Genomic DNA, 19158 nt, shown 5'->3' with positions numbered 1-19158 from the left:
AGCTATTATCCAGTTTCTACTTTGTTTACATAATAAATAGAGATGAGCAAATTTTACTTGTCTATTCACTATTCCATGTGGTTTAATTTTTCAGAGACTGATGATTATTATGCTCACAACATTCGTCGTTCTGTTCGTGAAGCTGCACTATCAAGCTCATCAAGCAACTCAGAATTGTTGCAGGAAAGAAGCAGTGATGATGGTTCTGAACACTTCTTTATACCTCTATCAACAACAGATGCTGCTTTTCAGAAAGAAATCGACGATGTTCCTGATTACTACAACTGGAGAAATCAACAACTGGTTTTCTCCTCACCACCAGAAGTTCAGGCCCCGATGAACATGACAGATCTTTCCTGTAATGCCAATAGCCAGCAAAGCTTCATTCCAGATATGTTAAATAGATTGAATGGACTGAAGTAGAACAAAAACCTGGCCAGGCTGTTCCAACCATCCACTGAAAAAATACAAAGAATGCATCCTGAAGTCAACGACACTCTGGATCAAGTTTTCTCACCTCCATTGTTACTGGAATCATCATTCTTCCAAGATGCATACGAGGACTTGCTCGGTATGGTTAATATTTCCAGGCATGTGTTGGTATTATTTTTTTCAAACTGCCTAGTGTGGGTGTTGATTTTGGTCTTCACTGTCCACTCTGTTGGCTGAGTGCATTGCTCATAGTTCTTGTTCCTGATTACTACACCGCTAACTGTGGCAACCTTTTTCTTTTCTTCTGCAGCACCATTATCTGAAACTGATGCTGCTCTCATGGAACACTAAGAGTTCCATATCCACCATGGTGGTGGTATTATATGCAGCTGAAGAGAAAGGTTAGATGCAGCCGTCTTGGTCGAGGGCCAACATCATACATTCGTTTGCGATGGTGACTAACTTAGGCAACTGAAATGTAAGGGTTTCTAATTCGAGCTTGAATCGTGTGATGTAGTCTAATTTTACACTCGATTCCACTGTTGTTGTTGGTTGTTTTGATGATGCATCTATCTAACTATCATTTTCTCTACCCGGTCATTGTGTAGCAGCTGTAATTATGCTGTATCTTTTCATACTTAACAAAATGTCCTTACCCTTCAATGGCTTGTTTTGTATTTGCGGGTCAGATCTTTTGTTATCGTCATGGGTAAATATTGGTGACGTGTGGACTGCAAGTTATATAATTCGGCATTATGTGAATCAGGTTTTTGTGCACAAGCAATCACTTTGCCTACAAATGACTCGTGGAGAATCCTCTGTAACCCATATGCAAATCAAAATTCTAATTGCATATAACTATCACAATTCTCCGTAACCACAGAGAAATGCAATTCATTAATTTTACCTTCGAAACCACTATTTTCAAGATCTTTGTGCGATGCAAATTCTCAAAGAATCTGATTAGCTCTTCAAATTCTAAAACACTCTTTAAAAATTCAACACTCTAATAGCTTCACCCCCCTCCATTCGCTGAGTGTTGGACATCTCGAGCAAGTTTAGCAAGACTCATCTAGCTGGTGGGTGGTGGTGGGCTCAATCCTGGTCATCACAAATTATGGAATTATCACGGACTCACCCATCCTTCACCACAACTTTCTTGATGGCCGGCATGCCTCCTTCATGGCAAAATCTTCTTGCTCTTTTTCTGCTTGAGCCTCTTGCTGTGCTCATCTGATGATTTTTCCTGTTTGAGGGGTGGCAAGACACTATTGTCTTCAGATTCAGCTTGACTTAATACATGGGCTTCACTTGTTTCATCATCGTATTGGTCCCCAGTCTTTCTTTTCTACTTGACTTTACCAACTCTCTTCCTTTTAGATGCTTTCTTACCGCTAGAGATTGGCAATTCATCATTATCTACGGTTTCAGTATCATCGCATACTTGTAGATCAGCTTGTTGATCACAAGTATTGCCATTGGAACCTGTTTAACAAGAATTTTGAGACATTATCAAATTGTTTTACATGACGAACGAGTTCCTTACAGATTTTCTAACATTAATTAAAGAAGAAAACCGACCTATTCTAGAACATGATTTAGGTAAAAAGCTACCAACAATCTACATGTACAATTTGTTCCAACATCACTGTGCTGACAAGCACTGCCACAAAACATGCCTATTTGTCTGTGTTTCATGATACCCTAACACAAATACTTCATAGGCTAGCCAGATTTTTTTGTGTGGTAGAATACTTGACCAAACCTAAATGGAGGTACCATGACTAAAGATTCAACAATAACTAATGAGATGCCCATGACCACTGGGAACCAGAAGAGTCCTGATGGTAAGGCTTGTCTAAATCATTTGCTGTTAATAGTGTAATACAGTAAATTTATTGCCAATGATGTAAGAAGTCCATGGACTGATATTACTAGTAACTAGCACACATGGGCATGCTGTTGCTCAGGTATGTATACTCTTGAAACCCTGATATTTTATCAAACTATATAAATCTGAACACATGGAATATGTTTTGATTGGGTTTTATTTCAAATTTAGCATGCATTTAGGGCTTCGTTCATCATAACAAGTGATCCAAATTGTACCAAGTGGGCCTTGTCATGTGACCCAAATTGCCTAAGCCCATGCATTATCAGCATCCCTGTCAGCTCATTTGCCTAAGTGGGATTATTAGGAAGTCACAGTCTACCCTAACCAAATGGAGATGTCCTCAACAGAACTGGCTCAAAATCTCACTCAAGTACACTATTATCATGGTGTACATGATGTTCACGGTGTTAACCCTAAAGCTAGTTGACCTACTAATCCATTATTTGTATGGAGGTTAGCTATGTTTTAGATAGGACTTAGTTGACCTACTAATCCATTATTTGTATGGAGCAGAAACAGACACACGAGATGTTAACCATGTTAGTTATTTGAAATAGGTCAATCAAGTTATATGTACTAATATCACATTCATTTTCAATGTGAATCTACCGAAGTATCAAGTTGTATAGAGCCATAGAGCATGTAAATGTGAATTTGTAGCGTCAAATCCAAATTGTTAAATAAGTAATACCTTCGTCTGAGAAATTTGAATCGATCACCACATTTGTTAGATGTTGCTTGAGGAAAACCTATTAAAAAAAGAAATATACTCAATGATAGGTTTATACAAACCAAAAAGAAAATGTGAACTGTTTGCAAGCACAAGTTCTTGAACCTATGCATTCCTCTACAATATGCATCCAGTTACCCCAGTATAACCTATAAATTAATGGGCTTTACATGAAACATGAATCTAAACCAAGAGGAAGAACTAAATTGCAAAGCACCACCAAACTTAAATTCCCTTCTTTAAAAATGTTCTATTATATGTAAGCCAATGGATATTGAAAATTTTGTTAAAGCAAGATCCATTTATGAACTGATAGTAGTTATAGCATACCGCAGATAGAAGTTGTCTCGTCTTTGCATCCCACACACGCAAAGAGCTGTCCAATCCTATAAACCAATATCATCATTAAGCATGACCTTATAAACCTACGACCAAAACACTAATGCATAATGTGGCGAGTAAAGAACTAAGGCTTCCACCAAAGCATAGTTTGACATATTACTTGTGAAGACATGACATATGAAATTAAAAATATTTCATGCTTAACTATAGTTTTACCAAAAAAAACTCATAGCAAGAATATATATTACAGTTTCAAACATGACAAGAAATTTCAGACAAAGCTCTTGGACCAGCAAAATAAGAGAAAAAGATTCTCTTACGTCTTCCACGTTCAAAATTATAGTTAACATTTAGTAAAAAGTAAACTTGAATTTGCAAGGTACACGTCACCACAAACAAGTATCCCAAAGTATGGCAGTACACTTTTCAGAATGTATCATCTTTTTAAATTACCAACAAGAGAACTTCCAAAACAACACATCCAAATATTACAAATGATGTCGAGTCTAATGAGGTGGGAACTACCTAAAACTTGATGATGCTTACTGCTACCATTGAGATATTTTCTTCAATAAAATCTGTCAACATGACATAGCTAGAAATGAGAATTTCACACTAGGCCTGTGGTGTACTGCCCCAATGGCTAATCCAATCAAATTGGGGATTGGGTCAAGGTCGATGTCGGACCCAGGGTTGGGTTATAATTGTTCAAAACTAATCAGGACCAGGACAAGAACAATATCACCTATCCCCATCCCCATCTCAAGCCTCCCCCATCCTTTCTCCACGTATCCGACCGCACCAGAAAAAAACCCCAGCAATTTCATATAAGTAATTTCCCTACTATCTTGTTAATATAATTAAAGAATATATCAATAGTAAAAAATGTATTCATAAGCTATGAGATAACAGTTACATCAATCTTTGTTGGGTCGGAGATGGTACTAAGTTTATGAACCCGAGTCAAAGATGAGGCAAGGTCAGGGGACTTGGCTCAATCCAATTCAACTGGGTCGGGTTTGAACAGATTTGACAGGAAAACAGGCATAATCACGGTTGAATTGGGGTACAATTTTCCAAAACCGATTTAGGTCCAAGACAAGGACAGATATCACCTAACCCAACCCCAAGCCTGCCTGCACCATCCCATCTCACCCCAATGGAAAAAATGAACCCCCAACTATCTTGCAAATATAACTGAAGCATATGCCAATAATAATACATGTATTCTCGTAGGAAATTCATGTAGTGGTAAGACAGCTAGTACCATTAAATTTTTGTGTGGGTCAGGGATGGTAATAAATTTATAAACCCGAGTCGAAGATGAGCAGGATGAGGGCCGTATGTTAGACATAACACTCTGGTTTTCATTAGAAACACAAACAAAAGGATGTTTATCTTTAACAAAGTTGATTGTAAAATAACTCCCAATAAACCATGAAAAGTATGTCAAACATTGACCTTCAAGATGAAACAGTATGCACCCAGTAATTTCTCTTGAAATGAAGCAATGAGAATTTTTAAAGGATAAAATCCAAAAATGGCTGATAATCCATGGAGGATCGTTACTCAACAAATCAAAGAACAATAGAAAGCTTGAAAAGTTACATTAAATGAAAACCACCAAATATATTAAATTTGGTATATCTGAGTTATAAACTAAAAACTTCCAACATGGAACACTATTCTCTTTCCTTTTTTTCGAGGAAACAAAACACTATTTTGTGCCATGGTAGAAGTAAAGTTGACTGAATATGTTGAATTAACAGTATACAACTTCTTACCACAAGATGCTATCACGGGAAGTTCTGGATGTCTCGCTATAGATCTGATGCTTCCAGAGCACTTACCAATAAAGCATCCCATCAGTTTTCCTGAAAACAAGGAAATCGACTGCCATCTAGTCAACATCAGGAGTTAGTTCTAAATATTAGTAACCCTGAATCACTTGAATCACCAGGGGCCAATTCATCATTGATAGAAGCTAATTATTAACTGTCTAACAGGTGATACAAATGTGAAACCATTACAAGAAAACTCAGATATTTCAAAATAATAAGCATCAGAATAACGGTAAATACTACAATTCAAAAAACTAAAATGAATGGTACTACCCAATATTTTAACAACACTAGGAATTTGAATTGTTAAATAAAATTTTTCAGCTATAAGCATGTCCTAGCTTCAAGCTCACATTGGAAAAATCTACTCAGTTAATTAGATGAAATATTATTACTTGAACTAAGTTAATAACAGAAAATAAAAGTTCCAAGTGAGTCAAGCTAGTTCCGTCTCTGATAATGAGCTCACTTCATTAACATTCTTTGGACCAAATCCTTAATCCAAGAGCACAGGTCACCAAAAATGTAAACATAAAGCATGAACTTCTCAGAAATGACAGAAAGCATTACTGCACAAAAACCAGGAGGATGACTATACCGCACATAGTTAAGAATAGTTGAGCCAGTTCATTGACAATGAAAAGAAATTAGAACATCATGTAATCAACTGAGAAAACTATGTAATATAGAAGTTAGGATAATTTCCTTTTTGCATACCATACCTGCAACACATGTCACATTCAAACCTTTAGTTTCCTTGTTGGAACTGACTATTCCTGGTTCAATATTCTTAATTCATGTTGAGTCTTAAACTTTTTTTACGATTTCATAAAGGCCTTCAACATCAGCTGATTGCTTCTAAAATTGCTTATGATGTAGCCACATATATTGTCTGACATAAAACTGTTTGAAAGAATTTTCTGTTCTACTGAAAGTTTTAACTCCAACAATTTGACCATAAAGGAATAACAAGTTGAGGTTCATCGGACAGCCCAAAAACTAAAAAGGTTTTATCGATGAAATAAAATAAGAAACCGTGATAATTTTGTCCATTATGGTAATAGGACTTAATTTATTATGGGAGTAGGAACAAGTAGCTAGACATCTGATAAATGTCTATAAGAATCAAAGAGTCTTAGATATGAGATTATAACTAAACGACAATCAGAGAAAGGATCTGATCAAGAAATTATATCCAATCAAGAAATTATATCCACAAAAAAAGAAAACAAAAGAGAAATAAACAAAACAGCTAAATATAATTAACAATGTAGTTGCACAGTGACCTTGTAGAACTATGACTTTCACTAGTTCTCATACATTAAATTTCAGAATCATGAGATTATGATCATAAAAAACAACAAACTAAAGAGGATGAATGAATCAGGTAAATAAAATTAAAGCATAGCCGCATGGTGTACATTTAGAACTATGACTTTTACCTGTTCTCATATCAAATGAAGCAAGATCCCCAGAACCATTGCCTATATAGACTGTATAGCCATCTAGATCTTCACAAACTGCTTTAATTGGAGATTCTCTAAAGTCGACTGAAATTATAGGTCTCCTCTGTGCTGAAGTGTCATAAAGACGAACCTATCACAAGATATAATTTTTAACAAATAAGAGAATAACAGCATACTGGTCATTAAAATCTCATGCGGACTGAGTAATTAGTTTACATCATTTTCTCAACTTCTAAAGCAATGGGTCAAGAACTATTAACCATATACAAAAGATTCATTAACCAGGATAGACCATATGGTCAAGAATATTTCAACATTAATCAATAAATAGAAGAAAACTGTTTATTAACTACAAGTTGGTTAACACTCCAAATGTGCAAGCAGTATTTGTAAAAAAGTTTGGTCAGGCACTGTTATCATAAAATCAAACTTAAGACTTTCAAATGTATCCTCGATCTCATGGCAACAATTGCAAAAGTTGTCGAAAGACTTACAATAAAAGTTATACTCCCAACTATTAGCATTTTTTAGCTTGTAAGCTACAACTAGTAAACATATTTCATAGTGCCATACCTGATGATTGATCGTGCCAGCCACAACTTTTCTATGGTCATCTTCACTCAGAAAAGTTGCAGCAGTAAACCAAGTTGGAGAGAATATACCAAGTCTATTAGGAGGCTACAAAAGACAAAGAGCAAACCGATAGAATCTTCATAATCAAAATACAAATAGACCAGAAACTCTCATTAAATTGCACTAATAAGAATGAAGTGACTCACAGATTTTGCACTCCAGATCTTACTGCATTTTCCAAGATCCCACATGTTCAATTCAATGCCATTCCTGAGAGAAAAGAAAACACAAATTAAAGTACTAGGCCAAAATTAGGCAATATAACAACCTTTCAAATTTTTATTAAAGAGGCTGTCACCCATGAATATAATTGCAACAAACTCATATACATTTCTTTAACAGCTTACGGAAACTTACCCTCCAAATAAGGCATAATTCTCACTTTTATCCACTGAAGAACATATTATTTTACCAGAAGAGCATACATTCCATGTAATATGAGAAGCAGTAGTTGAGTTTTCTGGCGCATCACCGACGGGAATGGACCTCAAGCAAGCATTACCCTTTTCCAGACAGGTAAGTAATGAAACTGACCTGAAAAACATAAGGATTGAATGAATATAAGAATGTGCATGCAATTCGAGATCACAACTAAAGTTTGTAAGTAACAGTACCACCATGAACTAAATTTTACTCGATAGATGTACAGAATTTCCATTCTTGCATACAGATGCATGCATATGCAAAATCATTGTGAATATACGTCAGCTAGTTCTCCTCTCTTCTAGTTCTAATACAACTTTCTTTGTCCACAAAGCTTTGCTCTTGAATCACTAGATAAACCTTCGTATTAAGTTTCACTATCTATATACATTGGAACCTTGGGATGTCAAATACAGGAGTAAGTGCTGAAAGCAAGAATAATCTATCTGAACTTTTTTATTCAATGTCCTGCAGATACATATGCCTGCAGCAGTCTTTTAAACATGATAGTGTCATAGGTTTGACCCTCTAAATGCCAATTGGGCAGGTGCTAAAATTTTAATTCAACCATCTGTGATATTCTTTCACATGAACAAGTTTCTACAGAATATATCTTAGGTACAGCAGATTGGTAAAATGTTCGGATACAAGTTCAAAAAAATGCTACATCTGCTATGAGCTATGAACAATGGCATTTATTTATGTTACCTTGATGGAACATCGATTCCTTTAGTTTTGAAGAGATGCAATCCAACAACATGATCATCATTAAGAGAGCCATCCAGTGATAAGGGTTGATCGATCTTAGTGATGCCCAAAGCCTCTCCATTAATAGGATTTAGACACTCAACCTGGAATTCAGGGAATATCCCATGTTTCAACAACCTAGAAAAAGAGGGTTTTCTCTTGTTTCATATATGATCAACAAAGCTCATCGACGATTCGGGTGACATGTCCACTCGATGGTTGATACAGTTACATGCTTGGATGATCAACAAAGCTCATCGATAATTACCAAATCCAACAGCTTTATGTTATCGACTAATTTGTTATTCTTTCTCGAAGAAATTGAGTGATGCTAAGGGTAAATTCTTAATTTAAGATCAGTATGACATTCGACTGGGATTCGGGTGACATGTCCACTCGATGGTTGATACAGTTGTTACATGCTTGGATGATCAACAAAGCTCATCGATAATTACCAAATCCACCAACTGTCTTCCAGCACTTTGGCACTGAACAGTTGTGCTTGATTGCACACTAAACCCATCTACCATGGTTGAAGAAATATTGTTTACTTCTTCAGTGAGATCTGAAATTGACATCTGCATTGCTGGAATGACTTCCTTTAGTTGATCAACAAGTCTCTGAATACCAGGATAAGTTAATGTAAAGACACACACAAAATAAAAAACCAGAACATCGGGAGAAAAGGAAAAAAAAAATTCATGATTTTACACAAAAAAGGAAATGCCCACAATGTGATTAGAACTATTGATATGTTTCCTAATCACAGCTGAGGCATACACCACGTACAAGAAAACGTGTCACATGACCGAGAACCCAATATAGATGAAATTGAAGGATTAATGTGAAGTTATGATTGAAAATATGGCAAAATACAGTTTTTTGAACAAAATTCAATTATGCTTTAAATAAATCCAACCAGATTGCTCACTTAAAATTCAGATAAGAACAAATCAATAATTATAAGAATCAAAATGCAAAAGGATTATCATAAAAGTAAAGGGATAAAGGTCTGAAATTTTACAGGGAGGACTAGCCCGTAAATGATTAGTGTTATCCTGGTATCACTAGACCTGTATGCTAACTAAATGTTGGCGATGTTCTGCAAGAGTTGCAGCCAGTGATTCCGCATGCCCACTGCTACTGCTGTCAGATGCACTACGAAGCAGTTCCGAGCCCTCCCCTTCATTAGCTTTCACCTTTAGCAGCAAAGGTTGAAAAGCAATCAGCAAAATAAACAAACAGGAAAAAAATCACAAATAAAGAATTAAGTCGCTCTCTTAATAAACACATGTTATCAGACACCAAAAAAACAGCAGCATTAAATAACATTTGAGACATTGACATGAACAATACTATGGTGATAAGGTAACTATTTATAGAATATGTCAACTTTCAAAGAGAAATCTGCATTAATTGTCAAGATATTCATCAGAAGTTGAATGAATCGAAAATCATAGATAAATTTTGCTGCCTACAAAATAAATATATAATTTTCTTACAGTTTCCACTTCACTATATAAAAAACTTACTTTTGGTCCTTGCAACCATTAATTAGCTTGCAAATGCTAAAACGTTATTTTCATTGATACATCAAAAAATTATCAAACTGTGGTATTGAGACGAATCAAGCTGGGAAAACTGATAGTCACAAACGGCAACCGTGATCATGAACATACCATTACGTGGTTGTGCAGCAAGTTATTTGCCTGTTGAAATGTGGTTTAAATTTCTCCTAAGAAACTTGACACAAAATTGCCTAATTTTTTGTTTTCTTTTCTGTAACAAAACACTGCTTACCTCTCCTTGAGAAAATGCAACCACAAGAATCCACAAGTTTAGATTTAACAGAAGCCTTAGGGTGTCTTCATGCCACACATAACTAATAGTTCCAGCAGCATCTGATTCTAACTAATCCACAACTTGATTACTCCCATAGAGGTAATGATGCTCTAAAGAAATGTGTTCATCAGGTATATCCAACTCCAAGATGCCCATCAAATAGGCAAACTAGGATTATAGAAATGCTACTGTATCTACTCTAGAAACATCGGAGGATGAATTTCCCTATATCCATATGCAACATAATATGCAGCATGACTACCACATTTTACAATTTTCATCACTAAAGCATTAAACATTACTTAACAAGTATAATCTGTGTGAACTAAAGTAATGAGCACTAAAGTGCCACAGCAACCATGGACTAATTATATAAGGTTCCACACCAGGAATCCCGGTGGTCACCAAAATGGCCAGTGTGGATTTGCTGAAGTATATGCTGCTGGCTAACAAAATTCTATAACTTAAAAGGAAAATGACTGTATATCAAGTTACTTTTCAAGATGCAGTTATTTGGAAAAGCAGGGTTGCTCTGTATCCAGATTTATGATATATCTTAACTAAATGTAACGGAACATAGATCTACAGCACAGAACAGCTGCTTTAAGTAGAGGCATCAATTGCTAATCACATGCACCAAGTCAAACCAAACCCACCAGACTGTTTAGGATAACTTGTCATGAACATAGTTCAGAGCCTGGTCGAGAACTCTTGACCTGTTGGCTGGTTGGCTATGTTAAGGTCAAGCATACATTTTGCTTATAGCAATGTTTTAATTATATCTTCTTGAATCCCCTTCTGACATGCAAAACCAAATATGATCAACCACTCTGACCATATAGCTATATAGTTTGGTTCCTCAATCCTCATTTAGAAATCTAAACCCACTAGAAAATTGGCTCGATTCACATCAGCCTTACATGTCCCTAATATAACCCATCTCAACGTGACTGACCCAACTCGTCAATCACCTCTAGTTCAAGAATTTGTCATCTTTAAGATTTGTCCCTTTTTGCCTCTATGTACTGCTAATGAATTTGAAATTTTATTAACAGGAAAGGTTGACTGATGAAGTTGCTGAGATGACTTGTAAATTCTCCTCTGCTCAGATTGAGAAAGTCTCCGGTAGTCCAACTTTGAAACTCCCTCATTTATTCAATCTAACTCCAAATTCATCGGGGAAAGGCCACCAAGCACCAAAGCAGCATCCTGTAGGTAGTCAAACCAATCAGGAAACTTTGCCAGCCCCAAAAACAGTTTCACCTCCATTTACAATTGATGAAGATGGTGAAGCACAAGGTCAGCGCCTTCAGCCATTACCCACTTGAGGCGATATTCAGATGTTGAAGACCAACAGCTATTATCCAGTTTCTACTTTGTTTACATAATAAATAGAGATGAGCAAATTTTACTTGTCTATTCACTATTCCATGTGGTTTAATTTTTCAGAGACTGATGATTATTATGCTCACAACATTCGTCGTTCTGTTCGTGAAGCTGCACTATCAAGCTCATCAAGCAACTCAGAATTGTTGCAGGAAAGAAGCAGTGATGATGGTTCTGAACACTTCTTTATACCTCTATCAACAACAGATGCTGCTTTTCAGAAAGAAATCGACGATGTTCCTGATTACTACAACTGGAGAAATCAACAACTGGTTTTCTCCTCACCACCAGAAGTTCAGGCCCCGATGAACATGACAGATCTTTCCTGTAATGCCAATAGCCAGCAAAGCTTCATTCCAGATATGTTAAATAGATTGAATGGACTGAAGGAGAACAAAAACCTGGCCAGGCTGTTCCAACCATCCACTGAAAAAATACAAAGAATGCATCCTGAAGTCAACGACACTCTGGATCAAGTTTTCTCACGTCCATTGTTACTGGAATCATCATTCTTCCAAGATGCATACGAGGACTTGCTCGGTATGGTTAATATTTCCAGGCATGTGTTGGTATTATTTTTTTCAAACTGCCTAGTGTGGGTGTTGATTTTGGTCTTCACTGTCCACTCTGTTGGCTGAGTGCATTGCTCATAGTTCTTGTTCCTGATTACTACACCGCTAACTGTGGCAACCTTTTTCTTTTCTTCTGCAGCACCATTATCTGAAACTGATGCTGCTCTCATGGAACACTAAGAGTTCCATATCCACCATGGTGGTGGTATTATATGCAGCTGAAGAGAAAGGTTAGATGCAGCCGTCTTGGTCGAGGGCCAACATCATACATTCGTTTGCGATGGTGACTAACTTAGGCAACTGAAATGTAAGGGTTTCTAATTCGAGCTTGAATCGTGTGATGTAGTCTAATTTTACACTCGATTCCACTGTTGTTGTTGGTTGTTTTGATGATGCATCTATCTAACTATCATTTTCTCTACCCGGTCATTGTGTAGCAGCTGTAATTATGCTGTATCTTTTCATACTTAACAAAATGTCCTTACCCTTCAATGGCTTGTTTTGTATTTGCGGGTCAGATCTTTTGTTATCGTCATGGGTAAATATTGGTGACGTGTGGACTGCAAGTTATATAATTCGGCATTATGTGAATCAGGTTTTTGTGCACAAGCAATCACTTTGCCTACAAATGACTCGTGGAGAATCCTCTGTAACCCATATGCAAATCAAAATTCTAATTGCATATAACTATCACAATTCTCCGTAACCACAGAGAAATGCAATTCATTAATTTTACCTTCGAAACCACTATTTTTAAGATCTTTGTGCGATGCAAATTCTCAAAGAATTGGACATCTCGAGCAAGTTTAGCAAGACTCATCTAGCTGGTGGGTGGTGGTGGGGGACTCACCCATCCTTCACCACAACTTTCTTGATGGCCGGCATGCCTCCTTCATGGCAAAATCTTCTTGCTCTTTTTCTGCTTGAGCCTCTTGCTGTGCTCATCTGATGATTTTTCCTGTTTGAGGGGTGGCAAGACACTATTGTCTTCAGATTCAGCTTCACTTAATACATGGGCAAGACACTATTTTGTCAAATGTTTTAGCATTTGCAAGCAAATTAATGGTTGCAAGGACCAAAAGTAAGTTTTTTATATATTGAAGTGGAAACTGTAAGAAAATTATATATTTATTTTGTAAGCAGCAAAATTTATCTACGATTTTCTATTCATTCAACTTCTGATGAATATCTTGACAATTAATGCAGATTTCTCTTTGAAAGTTGACATATTCTATAAATAGTTACCTTATCACCATAGTATTGTTCCTGTCAATGTCTCAAATGTTATTTAATGCTGCTGTGTTTTTGGGTGTCTGATAACATGTGTTTATTAAGAGAGCGACTTAATTCTTTATTTGTGATTTTTTTCCTGTTTGTTTATTTTGCTGATTGCTTTTCAACCTTTGCTGCTAAAGGTGAAAGCTAATGAAGGGGAGGGCCCGGAACTGCTTCGTAGTGCATCTGACAGCAGTAGCAGTGGGCATGCGGAGTCACTGGCTGCAACTCTTGCAGAACATCGCCAACATTTAGTTAGCATACAGGTCTAGTGATACCGGGATAACACTAATCATTTAGGGGCTAGTCCTCCCTGTAAAATTTCAAACCTTTATCCCTTTACTTTTATGATAATCCTTTTGCATTTTGATTCTTATAATTATTGATCTGTTCTTATCTGAATTTTAAGTGAGCAATCTGGTTGGATTTATTTAAAGCATAATTGAATTTTGTTCAAAAAACTGTATTTTGCCATATTTTCAATCATAACTTCACATTAATCCTTCAATTTCATCTATATTGGGTTCTCGGCCATATGACACGTTTTCTTGTATGTGGTGTATGCCTCAGCTATGATAGGAAACATATCAATAGTTCTAATCACATTGTGGGCATTTCCTTTTTGTGTAAAATCATGATTTTTTTTTTTCCTTTTCTCCCGGTGTTCTGGTTTTTTATTTTGTGTGTGTCTTTAAATTAACTTATCCTGCTATTCAGGGACTTGTTGATCAACTAAAGGAAGTCATTCCAGCAATGCAGATGTCAATTTCAGATCTCACTGAAGAAGTAAACAATATTTCTTCAACCATGGTAGATGGGTTTAGTGTGCAATCAAGCACAACTGTTCAGTGCCAAAGTGCTGGAAGACAGTTGGTGGATTTGGTAATTATCGATGAGCTTTGTTGATCATCCAAACATGTAACAACTGTATAAACCATCGAGTGGATATGTCACCCGAATCCCAGTCGAATGTCATACTGATCTTAAATTAAGAATTTACCCTTAGCATCACACAATTTCTTCGAGAAAAAATAACAAATTAGTCGATAACATAAAGCTGTTGGATTTGGTAATTATCAATGAGCTTTGTTGATCATCCAAGCATGTAACTGTATCAACCATCGAGTGGACATGTCACCCGAATCGTCGATGAGCTTTGTTGATCATCCAAGCATGTAACTGTATCAGCCATCGAGTCCAGCAGATACCTGACCATGCCTGGTGCTCTATCGATGTAAGGCCAGATGATGGGGATAACAATAGAATTTACAGAAAGGATGATGCAAATAAGCGAAGGATGTCACAACTGGGAGCATGGGTGACGCTGAGCTGGGTGACGCTGAGCGAGCGAAGACGAATCAACAGCACCCGTAAGATTGGTTGTGAGAGAAAGATCAGTATTGTTGGCTATGGAAGGTGCCGAGAAACCCGATTGACGATTCTCGACACTATATCGCCGACGACCATACCGAAAACAGAGCGACTAGTTCAAATCGGAAAGAATCGACACATGAAGATCACTTTTAGGAGGGATCTAGAACATGTACCGGATCTTGACAAGAGGGGAGAACGTAGGAGTCCGCTAGGTCAGAGATCGACAACTCGATTTGGCTAGTCTCAGGAGGCGTCCGGCCAGGGCGATCTACGCTCGCTCGGCGCCGCTTAACCAGTGACATAAAAAACAAAGAAAGGATGATCAGAGTTCTCGATCCAAATTCTATCGCTCGATTTTATACCCAGTCTCGGTAACGGTGGAAAATAAACATTAACTCTTTTCCTCTATTTTTTTAGTTTTTTATTTTATTTTATAAAAAAATATTTTTTATGATAACGAAATTATCACTTATCATTAACATAATATCATACAATTAATTGAAACAAGTCGATAGAAAAGATAAAATCTGATAATTATTTATAATCGATTGATATGAAACATTAGAGTCGATCACCGTCCAACATATATTATCGTGTAGAGATTAGCATATAAAGACGTTTCAAGCTTAGCTCTCCTGTCACCCATATGCATAAAATATCAATGGGGGACGTTAGGGTAATTGTAAGCTATATTCTTTATAAAAAAACACAGAAGACTGAAAGGAGAAAAGAAAGCATGGTTATGGTTCTCGACTACGGGAGGACTTACGGGTGCACTATCATTTTTGGTTTGGCCCGCTTACAATTTGCATCGTCGAGTCGGGTTTAAAATCAATTGATCTCGATCCAAATTCTAACACTCGGTTCGGGTTATGCCCAGTCTCGGTAACTGTAACATCCCATTAGTTCCACATCGGAAGTGCGCAATGTGTATGATTGGCTTATAAGGGTCTGATGAGTATACTACTATCAACTTCAGCTTAAGCATTTTGGTCAGTGGTTTAGACCAAACGAAGTTGATAGGACAGTTAGCCCATCAGGCTCGGGTCATTATATTTGGTATCAGAGACGACCTAGCATTTGGGCATGGTTGAGGGGGCTCGAGTAGGAAAGGGCTACCCGTAGACGGAGTCAATGGACTCGTCACGGCGTGGAGCCACCACTGGGCTACGCCTCACATGCACTATGCTAGGGTTTGATCTGGGTTATGTTGGGGCTTGACGAGGATGTCAAGCCTTTGAGTGGGGGTGATTGTAACATCTCATTAGTCCCACATCGGAAGTGCGCAATGTGTATGATTGGCTTATAAGGGTCTGATGAGTGTACTACTATCAACTTCAGCTTAAGCATTTTGGTCAGTGGTTTAGACCAAACGAAGTTGATAGGCCAGTTAGCCCATCAGGCCTGGGTCATAATAATAACGGTGGAAAATAGACATTAACTCTTTTCCTCTCTTTCTCAGTTTTTTATTTTGATTTATAAAAAAAATATTTTTTATGATAATGAAATTATCACTTATCATTAAGATAATATCGTATAATTAATTGAAACGAGTTGACGGGGAAGATAAAATCTGATAATTAATTATAATCGATTGATATGAAACATTAGAGTCGATCACCGTCCAACATATATTATCGTGTAAAGGTTAACATAGAAAGACGGTTCAAGCTTAGCTCCCCTGTCACCCATATGTATAAAATATCGATGGGGGACATTAGGATAATTGCACGCTATATTCTTAATAAAGAAACACAGAAGACTGAAAGAAGAAAAGAAAGGATGGTTAGGGTTCTCGACTACGGGAGGGCTGACGGGTGCACTATCCTTTTTGGTTTGGCCAACTTACAATTGGCATCGTCGAGTCGGGCTTGAAATCAATTGATCTCGATCCAAATTCTATCGCTCGGTTCAGTTTATGCCCTGTCTCGGTAACGGTGGAAAATAGGCATTAACTTATTTCCTCTCTTTTTCGGTTTTTTATTTTGTTTTATAAAAAAAATATTTTTTATTATAACAAAATTATAACTTACCATTAAGATAATATCGTACAATTAATTGAAACAGGTCTTTAGGGAAGATAAAATCTGATAATTAATTATGATCGATTGATATGAAACATTAGAGTCGATCACCGTCCAATATATATTATCGTGTAGAGGTTAGCATAGAAAGACGGTTCAAGTTTACCTCCCCTGTCACCCATATGCATAAAATATCGATGGGGGACGTTAGGTTAATTGCAAGGTATATTCTTTATAAAGAAACACAGAAGACCGAAAGAAGAAAAGAAATGATGGTTAGGGTTCTCAACTACGGGAGGGCTGACGGGTGCACTATGCTTTTTGGTTTGGCCCACTTACAATTGGCATCGTCGAGTCGGGCTTGAAATCAATTGATCTCGATCCAAATTCTATCGCTCGGTTCAGTTTATGCCCTGTCTCGATAACGGTGGAAAATAGACATTAACTCATTTCCTCTCTTTTTCGATTTTTTATTTTGTTTTATAAAAAAAATATTTTTTTTAATAACGAAATTATCACTTACCGTTAAGATAATATCGTACAATTAATTAAAACAAATCGATAGGGAAGATAAAATCTGATAATTAATTATAATCGATTGATATGAAACATTATAGTCGATCATCGTCCAACATATATTATCGTGTAGAGGTTAGCATAGAAAGACGGTTTAAGTTTAGCTCCCCTATCACTCATATGCATAAAATATCAATGGGGGACGTTAGGGTAATTGCAAGCTATATTCTTTATAAAGAAACACAGAAGACTGAAAGAAGAAAAGAAAGAATGGTTAGGGTTCTCGACTACGGGAGGGCTGACGGGTACACTATCTTTTTTGGTTTGACCCGCTTATAATTGGCATCGTCGAGTCGAGCTTTAAATCATGTGATCTCGATCCAAATTCTATCGCTCGGTTCGGGTTATGCCCAGTCTCGGTAACGGTGGAAAATAGACATTAACTCTTTTCCTCTCTTTTTTAGTTTTTTATTTTGTTTTATAAAAAAAATATTTTTTTATAATAACGAAATTGTCACTTATCATTAAGATAATATCGTACAATTAATTGAAACAAGTCGATAGGGAACATAAAATCTGATAATTAATTATAATCGATTGATATGAATCATTAGAGTCGATCACCGTCCAACATATATTATCGTGTAGAGGTTAGCATAGAAAGGCGGTTCAAGCTTAGCTCCCCTGTCACCCATATGCATAAAATATCAATGGGGGACGTTAGGATAATTGCAAGCTATATTCTTTATAAAGAAACACAGAAGACCGAAAGAAGAAAAGAAAGGATGGTTAGGGTTCTCGATTACGGGAGGGCTGACGGGTGCACTATCCTTTTTGGTTTGACACACTTACAATTGGCATCTTCGATTCGGGCTTGAAATCAATTGATATCGATCCAAATTCTATCGCTCGGTTCGGTTTATGCCCTGTCTCGGCAACGGAGGAAAATAGGCATTAACTTATTTCCTCTCTTTTTCGGTTTTTTATTTTGTTTTATAAAAAAAATATTTTTTATAATAACGAAATTATCACTTACCATTAAGATAATATCGTACAATTAATTGAAACAAATCTTTAGGGAAGGAAAAATCTGATAATTAATTATGATCGATTGATATTAAAAATTAGAGTCGATCACCGTTCAACATATATTATCGTGTAGAGGTTAGCATAGAAAGAAGGTTCAAGCTTAGTTCCCCTGTCACCCATATGCATAAAATATCGATTGGGGACGTTAGGTTAATTGCAAGGTATATTCTTTATAAAGAAATACAGAAGACCGAAAGAAGAAAAGAAAGGATGGTTAGGGTTCTCGACTACGGGAGGGCTGACGGGTGCACTATGCTTTTTGGTTTGGCCCACTTACAATTGGCATCGTCGAGTCAGGCTTGAAATCAATTGATCTCGATCCAAATTCTATCGCTCGGTTCGGGTTATGCCCAGTCTCGGTAACGGTGGAAAATAGGCATTAACTCTTTTCCTCTCTTTTTCAGTTTTTTAATTTGTTTTATAAAAAAAATATTTTTTTATGATAACGAAATTGTCACTTATCATTAAGATAATATCTTACAATTAATTGAAACAAGTCGATAGGGAAGATAAAATCTAATAATTAATTATAATCGATTGATATGAAACATTAGAGTCGATCACCGTCCAAC

General features: G+C 36.6%; 1 protein-coding gene across 1 annotated transcript in view; it reads right to left on the bottom strand.

Annotated features, from left to right (window-relative positions):
- The window catches only part of LOC135654666 (uncharacterized), a 92436-nt gene that overhangs the window by 2249 nt on the left and 71029 nt on the right, over positions 1-19158 (bottom strand). The window contains exons 9-12 of the mRNA XM_065175650.1: positions 6682-6835; positions 5183-5272; positions 3387-3442; positions 3018-3075 (exon numbers count right to left, since the gene is read on the bottom strand). Coding sequence (XP_065031722.1) covers positions 3018-3075; positions 3387-3442; positions 5183-5272; positions 6682-6835 — 358 coding nt within the window. The remainder of the gene's footprint in view (positions 1-3017; positions 3076-3386; positions 3443-5182; positions 5273-6681; positions 6836-19158) is intronic.

Source organism: Musa acuminata, unplaced genomic scaffold (genome assembly GCF_036884655.1).
Source record: "Musa acuminata AAA Group cultivar baxijiao unplaced genomic scaffold, Cavendish_Baxijiao_AAA HiC_scaffold_71, whole genome shotgun sequence".
Taxonomy (NCBI): Eukaryota; Viridiplantae; Streptophyta; class Magnoliopsida; order Zingiberales; family Musaceae; genus Musa; species Musa acuminata.
The sequence above is the reverse complement of the archived record's forward strand: the minus strand, read 5'-3'. Positions and strand labels throughout refer to the sequence as shown.